At 36.5% G+C, this 12,691-nt stretch overlaps 1 protein-coding gene across 4 annotated transcripts in view; it reads left to right on the top strand.

Annotated features, from left to right (window-relative positions):
* YWHAZ (tyrosine 3-monooxygenase/tryptophan 5-monooxygenase activation protein zeta) overlaps positions 1 to 7,956 on the top strand; it is a 32,608-nt gene extending 24,652 nt beyond the window's left edge. For all 4 annotated transcript variants that reach the window (XM_042924443.1, XM_042924444.1, XM_042924440.1 and 1 more), the window contains exons 4-7: positions 2,901 to 3,024; positions 3,749 to 3,912; positions 3,990 to 4,085; positions 6,871 to 7,956. In XM_042924443.1, coding sequence (XP_042780377.1) covers positions 2,901 to 3,024; positions 3,749 to 3,912; positions 3,990 to 4,085; positions 6,871 to 6,930 — 444 coding nt within the window. In that variant the 3' untranslated portion in view covers positions 6,931 to 7,956. The remainder of the gene's footprint in view (positions 1 to 2,900; positions 3,025 to 3,748; positions 3,913 to 3,989; positions 4,086 to 6,870) is intronic.
* Positions 7,957 to 12,691: the final 4,735 nt, after the last annotated feature.

Below are 12,691 nucleotides of genomic sequence, written 5' to 3'. Positions count from 1 at the left end.
CATTAGGCCAGTAAGCTGCTTGACTACTGTTGTCTTGCCTTCCTATTACTTGTGCTTTCTGATTAATGTCTTTTAAAGTTTTTTTTGTTGTTACTGTTTTAGTCATATTGTGGCTAATTCGGCATTCACTTGGGAGGAAGAGGTTCTTAATTGCAGTTTAAAAAAATTCCCATATGAAATTTTCACTCCAACATAAAACAGCGTTTTTGGGGATACAGAAGTTAATACTCCTAAAAGATGGGTTACTAATTTCTTGACACCTTGCATAAGTAACTTCCACAAATTATATACTTTTAAAGTGTTACGTACATCTTAAGTGATTCACTCTTAACTGCACGTGTTTGTGGCCCTCATCTTGACCTAGAATGGGTTAAAGTCTTTGAAAAGTGAAGGTCATGACTGGGCCGTATTATTTTTTTAATTTTCTTTTTAATGTTTTATTCATTTTTGAGACAGAGACAGAGCGTGAGCAGGGGAGGGACAGAGAGACAGCCAGACACAGAATCCGAAGCAGGCTCCAGGCTCTAGGCTCTGAGCTGTCAGCACAGAGCCCGACGCGGGGTTCAAACTCACAAACCCGAGATCACGACCTGAGCCGAAGTCAGATGCTCAGCCGACTGAGCCACCCAGGCGCCCCTGGGCCATATTATTCTTAGTTTTTGTATTCTTTGCCAGAACAGTTGTCCACAAACTTAGAGACTATCTTGCCCATCATTGTATTCTTAGTGTTTAGCACAGTGGAATTAGGTGAATGTGAAAAATACTGAAGCAGTAAAATTTGAAATATAAATGCATAGGTGACAAATTACTTTCATGATTGGGCTTAGTTATTGTCACTTCTTTTACTTGAAAATACTTTTTTTTTTCCTTTTTCTTTTTTTGAGAGAATATGTGAGAGAACAGAGGGAGTGGGAGAGAGAGAATCTAAGGCAGGCTCCACTTCCAGTATGGAGCACAATGTGGGCCTTGATCTTACAACCATGAAATCATGACCTGAGCCAAAATCAAGAGTCAGACACATAACTGAGGCCCCCAGGCACCTAAAAATATTCTTAATGTAATGTTACATATGTAAATGAGCCAGAGAACAGTTCACAGTTGCCTTGTATATACACGGAGCCTTCTTTAAATTTGCATATTTTTCTTTTGCTGTTTGATCTGAAATTATTTGTGAATTCTGGTTAATCACATATTTTTCTTTAATTAGACATCATAGTCTAATCCTTAGCCTAGTCTGTCAGAAATAGAATTTACCCTTTTAAGTGTAGAGTTGCCACCATTTAAACCTAGACTGACTTCAAAGCCACTATGCTATGCCATCTTCCATAGTTGAACAAATAATGTATTTTTATAAAACTTGAAAAGGCCTAATCATTTGTTTCTAAGTGACATTTTAAAAAATCACATTCACATCAGTGAAAAATCCACTGATTATATTAAATGGAGCAGTGGTTTTTGGAGGTAGATCCCAAAAGAGCTGCCATAGTTAGGGTTCAAAGAGTGCTCATGTCCTACAGAACATGGTATTCAAAGGACAAAACACTTGGAACTGAGAGATCTTTGAACACAAGGGTTAAGGGTGCGGTTGTAATATAGTTTTTGTTTCCTAATCGAAGTGTTCATCTGATTTCAGGCCAATAGTTTCAAATATTGGTTAATAATCACAGGAAACATTTTAGATTGACTTCTCACCTTCAACCCCTTCCCATAATGCTGTGCAGCTTGGCCCTACTGCTTTGTTGACCACTACCCACTTCATCTGGGTATCTGTAGCTTCTAACTGTTTTGCATATAAGTAGGTGTTACATAGACTGAATTACTGGGTGACTGCCAGAAGAATAGAAACCAAGAATTAACTCTTTTCCTTGTAAAAACTGACTAGTTTGGGACTAAGCCCCGTTGAAAATTGACTTCCCTTGATTCCTAGGGTATTTTTAGTTAGGAAAATTGGGGGTGGTGAGATGATTTTGGTTTTTGATTATTAACTTTTGCCTAATTGTACTACTGGAATTCTCTTTCTCCCCTTTAAAAGAAAAAAAAAAAAAATCACTAGTTTATTGTGCCTTCTCCCCTGATTCCAGCCATCTAATTTTTTGCTGTGTATCAATTACAGAATGTAATTATTATTAGCATGTTAGGGTTTAAATTAATTTAAATTGTTAATAAAAAACAATTATAGGATGAAGTTTTATCTATTGTCTGGTGTCATCTGTAAACATGTATTTTATTAGCTAAACATCACTTTAATGAATTTACAGGTTTACTCTTCAGATCTTTAATTCTCATAATCCTGTCTACCTACTGTCCTAATTAGAAACAGTTAAACTTTTGACTTTGAACAACTTTCTGCCTGTTGTGAGGTTTTGCTTGAATTGTGTTCTTCTAAATGAAATTAATTTTGTTCTGCTTTCTCTTTATGCATTCTAAGAGTGTCTGTTACATTATTGGTTTTTGCTTGGGTCATAATCCTCCAGAGTCCCAAAAGGTTCATCTCTTACATTCTTTTCCTTCTAATGACTACCTTGAAAATGGAAAGTTTGACAGCCTGTTAGAAAAAGCTTGTTGGGAGCTGTGCTGCTTTCACATTCACTGAAACATTGTCAATTTTATCAGCATATGTATATAGATAGCAAAATGTGAGGGAGGTACATATTCAAAATGTATCATCCTTAAGTAATAAATTCAACACTAACTTCAAATTTTAAGTATTGCTGTCCAAAGCATCCTTCTTTTAAACCACAAATTCCTGGGCCTACTACATTCAACAATTGTATTATTGGCAATGACGGTATTAAAATTTGTCACTTAAGCTACATACAGTATGCTCTTAAGAAATGCAGATATTTTTTTAGTCTTATAATGATTTTATTCTTATTATGACTGTTTCTTTTCTTCTAAAGTCTCTTTTGGAAAAGTTTTTGATCCCCAATGCTTCACAAGCAGAGAGCAAAGTCTTCTATTTGAAAATGAAAGGAGACTACTATCGTTACTTGGCTGAGGTTGCTGCTGGTGATGACAAGAAAGGTATACTGTGTTTTTCAATGTGTTTGTTGAGTTTGTATAATATAACACAGTATGGAAATAGTCTTTTTTTTTTTTTTTTTTTTTTTTTTTAGTTTATTTTTTTGAGAGAGAGTGAGCAGCGGGGAGGGGTAGAGAGAGGGGGAGAGAGAGAATCCCAAGCGGGCTCCATGCTTCCGCACAGAGCCCAACACAGGGCTTGAACTCATAAACCGTGAAATCATGACCTGAGTAGAAATCAAGACTCAGACACTTAACCAACTGAGCCACACAGGCACCTCTGGGATATCGCGGGTTGTGTTTTTTAATTGCTTAGAGCACGAAATGAAGAGCAGTAATTAATTTTTTTAAAGTCCTGAGAAGGTACATCTACTGCCTAATATTGGTGTTCTAAAATGTTCACTTGCTGAAAAGCCAATTTTGTGCATAAGAATGTTTCCTTAAAATTTTAAGAAATCATGATCACAGCATAACTGTAGAGCAGTACAAACTAATTACTAAAAATGTAATAATTCTGAGGTGATGTGGTTTTGTCTTGACGTTGACCAGTGGCTAGTGTGTTCCTGGAGAAGGTTTTTGTTTGTTTTTTAATTTATAAGCCTCATTCAGTTAAGGTTGCTACAGCTTAATATTTCAGAGGATATCATTGGATATTAAAGGTTTGGTTTGAAGGAGGAAAATGAAGTGCAAACTTTGTCAGTACATTTTGGTGTGTTTTATTACCCAGGGATTGTGGATCAGTCACAACAAGCATACCAGGAAGCTTTTGAGATCAGCAAAAAGGAAATGCAACCAACACACCCCATCAGATTGGGTCTGGCCCTTAACTTCTCTGTGTTCTATTATGAGATTCTGAACTCCCCGGAGAAAGCCTGCTCTCTTGCAAAGACAGTAGGTATTTTACCTGTTTTGTGGAAATTTAGTAATCCTTATTATTTGAGCACTTAAATGTACTTTTTCAATCATAGGCTTTTGATGAAGCCATTGCTGAACTCGATACATTAAGTGAAGAGTCCTACAAAGACAGCACGCTAATAATGCAATTACTGAGAGACAACTTGACAGTAAGTACATAACAAACATCATTAATGGCCACTGTGGTTGAAATTCTGTTGTTCATTGATAACTACAGGAATATTTTCTCACCTCCTTATTGAATGCAAATTACTATCTGCTATTTAGAGCTGTGAAGAAAAACCACCTTTGCAGAAACAAATAATAAATAGGTCAAGGACCAAAAATGTATACTTTGATTAGTTACATATCTGTTGTTACAATTTTAGTTCTTAAAAATCATTTTTTAACCCATGGTTTTCAACTTTTAATCACCTAGACTGTTTTATTTTCTGTTTCAATCTGAGTGTTTCCATTTGTTCCATTTTAGTCACAGAAGAATTTAGTTTTTAATATCAAAAGTATAGTAAAGTTTTATGTTTAAGTTCCGTTAAAAATGATTTTCTTTAAAAAAAAAATAGTTTTCTTAAAGTTGCTTCCATATGTACTCCATCAGTAAGTTCAGTTACAAAATTGCAGATATTCTGTGGAATCTAAATGGAACTGTATTTTGCCTAGCTAGCCTTTTGTTTAAAGAAAAAAAAAGGCTTTTTATGGGACGTCATGCTTATCCTTCTTAGGATACTCCAGACTGAAAGAAAGAACTACAATGCCTTTTTAAAACAGTTTTTATTTGAATTGGGATCCAGATAAAGTCTATACCTTACAAAGTGGTCGTATCGTCTTTTTAGTCCCATAGGTTTTTCCATTCTCCTTCAGATAAATACTAAATTTGAAGTTTTGAGGCTTAAGACAAAATTATCAAATTCTGCTGTGCCAGGTAATGAACTAAGAGTGAAGATTGCAGTCAGTGTAGAGCTTGAGGACTGTATATCATCATTTCATATATTTTACTTCTAAGCTTTATTCCAGTTCACTGCCAGTTTTCTGAACCTGTTCAATATTCTAGTATTAAATACTCTCAGCAAAGGTTTTTGAACTGCATCATGTACTTTATCATTACTATAAACAAAATTATTTTATAAAGTGTAACTGGGGGCTACCAGAAACTTGTGGGATTTGTTTAGTCAAGAGAATAACCTGTAATTTCTTAAAGAATGAATTTCTTTTTTTTTTTAATTTTTTTCTAATGCTTATTTATCTTAGAGAGAGTGCCCGCACGCAAGCAGGGGAGGGGCAGAGAGAGAGAGAGGAAGACACAGAATCCAAAGCAGGCTCCAGCCTCTGAGCTGTCAGCACAGAGCCTGATGCTGGGCTTGAACTCAAAAACCATGAGATCATGACCTGAGCCGAAGTTGGCCACTTAATTGACTGAGCCACCCAGTGCCCCAAGAGTGAATTTCTTAAAACAAATGAAAGAAGCACTTCAATTTGTTACCTCTTTTTAATATTAAGAATTTTCATATTTTCTAAAGGTTTGAAGTGATGAACCTTGTCATTCCTATAAGGTAGAAATTGGGGCCTGCTTACTGTTACAGTGTCATCACTTTTTGAGAGGGCGTGATCTGATACGTGTACTTCCAGCTAAATTTTGGATATTAGTATAGCATGAAGAGCATCCTAGAACAACTGAGTAAGAAGAAAAGGAAGGATTATATTCTGATTCTGTCATTAGTTACTGTGGCTTCTCTGAGCCTTGGTGGTATCACTGGGTATCATTATTAGTTGGTTAGATCATTTATCTGTTAAGTAAAAAAATTTTGTCAAAACTACCTAGTATTTGAGTCTGGATCTGGTTGACTAATAATTGCTAACGCATAACCCTAGTAGAAAAAATGTGTCAAGTTTTTTAAGGCATTTATGGAAAATTCAAGAATCTTTGAAGTTCAGAACTGTGAAGAGGTGTTAGAAGACAATTTCATCTTATAAACCCCTGTTTAATAGGAACACACAGGCTTCCAGAGGTCATTTAATTTAAATATGACCTTGGAAGAAGTCTCCTTTCCGGGCCAGAGATCTATTTGGTTAATAAATAAAGAAAGCTAGTGGGTGATTTGGGAGTTAGGAAAATATTGAGGTGTTTTCATTGTATAAGCAATATAAAATTTAAGATCATCTTGAATTAGGCCTTTTGTAATTATCTCTAAAAGTCATTATGAACTATTTAGATTTGCAAAAGTTAATATTTGAAGCCGCTGAACTAATTTTGAAATCATTTTTTTAACTTGCTGATAAACTTAATGAAAAATTAATAGAATCCATAGTTTTAATTACTTAATTACCTCTCAGAAGGTTGGGTTGTGACCAGTGTTTTGTATTCAGCTATTTATTTTGAATCCTACAGATTGACAAAGGTATGTTTTTCTAAGCTAAAAACATTAGAAAGCTAAATTTGTAATTTAATTCAGACTTGATATCCTCACTCTTGAATTTCATGGAGTGTGGGATTCCCTTTCGAGTGGGGAGTCTTAAGTTTTACCAAGGGAAAGTAGTCGACCTGCGCTTGAACATGGGTTGGATTAAGAGGATCTCTCATATTGGGGGTATTCAGGGCAGTCTGATATTCTCGTAGCTGTTAATACTTAGTATTTGGTGGCTCTTCTGTGATGTTTATTTTGTTTTCTCTCATATGAATAATCAAGAATTTCTTGTACCTGACCTTGTTATTCGAAGACAACTCTTTGTACTTAAAATGTTTACGCAGTGGTTAGGGAGAAAATAAGGATGTTTTCCATCTTCATTGTTCTCTTCATTGCTGCTATTTTCTAAAGAAAGCCTTTCCACAAAAGCTGTGGTTATGTTTTGGTACCTTGATAAGTAAGTATATTAAGATTTTTTTTTTTTTCTGAACTGTGCTGAAAAATCTTTTTTTTTTCTTCTTTTTTTTTTAACCAGTTGTGGACATCGGATACCCAAGGAGATGAAGCTGAAGCAGGAGAAGGAGGGGAAAATTAACCGGCCTTCCAACTTTTGTCTGCCTCATTCTAAAATTTACACAGTAGACCATTTGTCATCTATGCTGTCCCACAAATAGTTTTTTGTTTACGATTTATGACAGGTTTATGTTACTTCTATTTGAATTTCTATATTTCCCATGTGGTTTTTATGTTTAATATTAGGGGAGTAGAGCCAGTTAACATTTAGGGAGTTATCTGTTTTCATCTTGAGGTGGCCAATATGGGGATGTGGAATTTTTATACTAGTATAAACGTTTGGCATAGTACTTTTGGTACATTGTGGCTTCACAAGGGCCAGTGTTAAAACTGCTTCCATGTCTAAGCAAAGAAAACTGCCTACATATTGGTTTGTCCTGGTGGGGAATAAAAGGGATAATTGGTTCCAGATACAGGTGTAGTTTTTGTGGGTACTTTAAGGTTTGGAGCACTTACAGGGCTGTAGTAGAAATGGGCGTCCCGTAGATATTACATGTTGAACCATGTGTATCTGTGGCGTGATCATTCTCAAATGTGCACACCTTTGACTACAGTTACAGAAGTGATCCTTTAGTTGTGACCCAATTTACTCTGGATAAGGGCAGAAACGGTTCACATTCCATTATTTGTAAAGTTACCTGCTGTTTGCTTTCATTATTTTTGCTACACTCATTTTATTTGTATTTAAATGTTTTAGGCAACCTAAGAACAAATGTACAAGTAAAGATGCAGTAAAACGAATTGCTTGATATCCATTACTTTATGTATATCAAGCACAGCAGCAAAACAAAAATCCCATGTATTTAACTTTTTTTAGGGTTTGTTTTTTTTTTTTTTTTTTTGGTTTCTGTTTTTGGGTTGTTTTTTTTTTTTTTTTTGATACTTGCCTAACATGCATGTGCTGTAAAAATAGTTAACAGGGAAATAACTTGAGATGACGGCTAGCTTTGTTTAATGTCTTATGAAATTTTCATGAACAATCCAAGCATAATTGTTAAGAACACGTGTATTAAGTTCATGTAAGTGGAATAAAAGTTTTATGAATGGACTTTTCAACTACTTTCTCTACAGCTTTTCATGTAAATTAGTCTTTTGGTTCTGAAACTTCTCTAAAGGAAATTGTACATTTTTGGAAATTTATTCCTTATTCCCTGTTGGCAGCTAATGGGCTTTTACCAAGTTTAAGTACAAAGTTTATCATAACAACAAAATACTACTACTATAACTACTACTGTTCCCAACCACCATGTCCCATATTTCTCCTTGTGTTTTTTTTTTCCAGACGGGAGATTGATTGGAAAAAAAGTAATGTGTTCCATTTAAAATTTTGGTATATGGCATTTTCTGACTTAGGAAGCCACAATGTTTTTGTTCTTGGCCCATCATGACATTGGGTAGCATTAAGTTTTGTCCTTCCAAATCACTTTTGTTTTTAAGGATTTCTTGATCTTGTTATAGCCTGCCTTCAATTTTGATCTTTATTCTTTCTATTTGTCAGGTGTACAGGATTACCTTTTTTAGCCTTCTGTCTTGTCACCAACCATTCCTACTTTGGTGGCCGTGTACTTGGAAAAAAGGCCGCATGATTTTTCTGGCTCCACTCAATGTCTAAGGATACCTTGCTTCCTTTGCTTGCATCCCACAAACTATTTCCCTCATCCTATTTACTGCAGCAAATCTCTCCTTAGTTGATGAGATTGTGTTTATCTCCTTGTAAACCCTATCTTTCCTGAATGGTCTGTCATTGTCTGCCTTTAAAATCCTTCCTCTTCCTCTCTTTAAATAATGATGGGGCTAAGTTATACCCAAAGCTCACCCTACAGACTATTTCCTCAGTACCTTGCAGAAAACACCAAACAAAAATACCATTTTAAAAGAGGTGTATTTTTTTTTTTCTTTTAGAATGTAAGCTCCTCAAGAGCAGGGACAATGTTTTCTGTATGTTCTATTGTGCCTAGTACACTGTAAATGCTCAATAAATATTGATGATGGGAGGCAGTGAGTCTTGGTGATAAGGGTGAGAAACTGAAATCCCAAATACTGTTTTGTTGCTTGTTTTATTATGACCTCAGATTAAATTGGGAAATATCAGCCCTTTGGGACAGTTGTCCCAAATACTACATTCAAATAAAAGTGCAATGGAGGTCTTGGGGTCTTTCTTTCAAGGAGAAAAGATCTTTTATGCATTGGGGTAAGATAATCCTCTTCATGGCTCTTTTTTTACGATTTCTCCTGACCCCCAGGCCAAGGACATGAAGTAATCATTTATAGCTGAGGAACATTAAGCTAGACTTGATTCTCATTCAAGTAAACTATAAATAAAATCTAAGCTTGTCACATTTGCCTATTTATGTGCATTAGTCATCTAAATTAGTTTGATATTGAAATGAATTGTGATAATACTTCATTAATATTAGCTGTTAATTTAATGTTTCTACGCACTAGTGCCCAATAGATGAAGGAGGATTCCAACCTGAGATTTTTTGCCTTGGGATTTGAATAATAAATTTTTATAACATTTCTTCAATTGTCCCAAATCCAGGCTTCATGTCTGTTTTTGTCAATGTAACGTGGTATTTCCAGGAATTTGGAGAACCCAACCGTGTATTTTGCGTGTGTGTAGTCTTGGAGTTGTTTAAAACAAAGAAAAGCTAGATTCCACTTCACAGTTGTCCTTTGAGAGAAGAACCAGCAGTGCGATCAGTTGAAAGGATGGACTCGGCTGCAGCTCTGGCCTCTGGTTCTAGCTTTTGCATTTCATAGGTCCGCTGCTGCTTCATGCTATAAAGGTCGTACAGATGGCATCGGGGAGGGAGGACTAGGAAAATTAAAAGAATGTGAAGTGGCTTCACTAAGGCCTCAGGTTGTTTTCCATTCTGGCTTCCCTGCAGTCAATCCTGCCCCATGGCCCAAATCCTATTTAAAACTAGTCAAGGCCAATATGGAATGTGTAGTCTCAAGATTATTTGTGGTTAGACCTCAGTTTGAGAGTAAAACCTTCATTGAATAATTGGGGAACTCTTAACCAACAATGAGATGTTGAAAAGTCTTACGTGGCCTCTAGGTACAAATCTGAGAATTTTGGAGACTTTGCAGTAGTGACAGCATCATTAAAACAGTTTAATATCCTTTACGTTAGGGGAAAAGGGCACTTCATTTGGATGCACGGACGCGATAGTCCTTGCATGAGAACCTACAGTGTGTTAGGAACTTTCTAACTGGTGCTATCTTCTCAGAGACAGTCTTAACACATTCCTGGAGGGGAAGAGCAAGAAACCGTAATTTTTTGCTTTGTTTTGTTGTATGTAGGAAATTGTAGTGGCGGAATGGAAACATCTACAGTTCTGAGGTGGTGGCTGAAACCAGGCACTTGGAAGATGGCTAGACTTGGATCTTGTGCTAAATGTGAAAGTATGTCCATAAAATTCTCTTTAGTGTGACGTGGCAGTCACAATCTTCTTGGTTAATTCTAGTTCTCCTAAAGATTAAAGGCCTAAAAATAAGGTATTGCTGGATCTGTGTAGGTTGTTGTGTTTTGTTTTTTTAAAGAAACTTCACAAACAGACCTTTAAGGAAAATGGTACTCTTGGATGACAAAATCGTCTTGGAGAGCTCATCACGGTAGATCTGCTTTAACTTGAAAACTAACCACAAAAGTGTTGCAGTATCCATCCAAATCCGACGCTGCCCACCTGGATTCTTCGAAGTCTTAATTTATGTATGACTGTCAACCCCCAAGTAGTTCAGAACTTGAAAGTTCCTGGAATAGCAAGACTTTTGACCTGCGAACTTTCTGGAAGACATCTGCACCTCCCCTGTATTATCCTAATTACTCAATTTGTTTGTTTATTTTGATAGAGGGCATGCATGGGTGGTGGAGGGGCCGAGAGCAGGAGAGAGAATCCCAAGCAGGCTCTGTGCTTGGTGCACAGAGCCTGATGTGGGGCTCAATCTCACCATCCTGAGATACGACCTGAGCTGAAATCAAGGGTCAGGTGTTTAACTGACCGAGCCACCCAGGTGCCCCTTACTCAGTTGATAAGAATGTCTATCATGCTGGACAAGCAAGCATGTGTCTTGGCTATAGAAACCAAGTTGAAAGTGGGTGGATTTAGGCACAGCTCTTTTCAACCCCGAGTGATGCCAGAGACTCCGTTGATAAGGAGTACTTTTTTCCATATTTGAGCCCATTCCATGAAATTTCTGAAAGCACAAACTTAACCGGTCAAATGTGCATAGAAGACTTAAGTATTAATTTCCAAATCCAGACCTCAAAACCTATCAGTACAAGATTTACATTTGAGTCAGGACTTGCAGAACGAATGGGGTCTGGGTGGAGGTTAACAGCATGTGCAAAGGCTTCAAGTTACAAGAACTTAGACAATTTCCATGCTCCCACAAGCAAGGGACTCTGTCTAGGGAAGAAATAGGTTAACGTTCTGTTTTCTAAATAACAGGCTTGTGGTTTTCACTTTTAATGCTTTTGATCACCTGAGGAGCTTAAAAATGTCTGTTCCCAGCAACCAGTCTCAAGGATTGTAAGTTCTTAGGTTGGAGTCCAGGAATATGCATTTTTGGCAAAGCTCCCATGGGCTTTAATGATGGAGTCTCCTTACTGCTGAAGTCTACAGGGGGATGGGGAACACATGATTGGGAAGACTACATTTTGAGTCAAAAAAGGCTAGTTCTAAAACCACAGTCTGTATAACAAGGTTGTGGATCTGCTCAGCAGATGATTCCCAAAGCAAGGAGATTAAGGATAAAGTTACCTGCCATAACGGGTTCTCCACATTAATGACTGGTTTGGTGTGGAAACAGGTACTATTTTGGAACTTTCACTGTGTCGAGAGGAGAGAAGTAACTTACAATTTTGTGTATTTTAAGAAAATGCCATTTGCACTCGTAAATCATGCCATGCACAAAAATCAAATCCAGAAGAATGAAGGAGTTAACGGGTGAACAATGTTCGTAAGATAGAGGTGGTAACTTGGTGACTTTGCAGTTTGTAAGGAAACATCTCAAAATGGACACAACATGTATAACTAAGAAAGTTATATGTAAACTCAGACTCAGTGTATATATGAACTTTAAATTCAACTACATAAAAATTTAGCTGGAAGTGGAAAGTAACTGAGACAACATATGAAGGACAATCAGAATGAATAATACAAACTATAAGAAAATAGGAAAGTGGGCAAAGATTTTGAACATTTTCATGGAAGAGGAAATAGAGGACCAGTAATTACATGAAGAGAGGTTGAACAAGGGAAATGTGAACAAGGACCACAATTAGATACCACCGTCTTACCCCCCACTTAATACAATTTGGAAGTCTGGTAATGCCAAATATTGGAGATGATGTGGTTTGGGACCTCTTACGCATTGCTGATGGGAGTTACATCCCTCTGGAAAATAATTTGGCATTATCTCAAAGGTGACTTTCACATTGCTATAATCCAGCAACTTGCCCCTGGGTGTATGTCCTGGAACACTTGGATGTGTACCAAAAACTGCTGCACTTTTTGAACAAGCAAAATAGGAGACTATCCAAATGTCCATTGGACAGAGAATGGTTATTTTATCCAATGACAGTCTTCATTAGTGAAAATCAACTGCAGCCCAGTGGGTAACATGACTGAATTTTAATAACAATATTCTGTGAAAAACAATACGACATAAAGTTCAAAAATGAACAAACCTTTTGCTTAGGCATACACATACGTGATAGGATTTCTCTTTCCTCTACCAAAAATATGAATGATACAAAATTTAGGATGGAGGTT

The sequence above is a fragment of the Panthera leo genome, chromosome F2 (assembly GCF_018350215.1).
Source record: "Panthera leo isolate Ple1 chromosome F2, P.leo_Ple1_pat1.1, whole genome shotgun sequence".
Classification (NCBI taxonomy): Eukaryota; Metazoa; Chordata; class Mammalia; order Carnivora; family Felidae; genus Panthera; species Panthera leo.
This window is presented reverse-complemented; position numbering and strand designations above follow the sequence as displayed.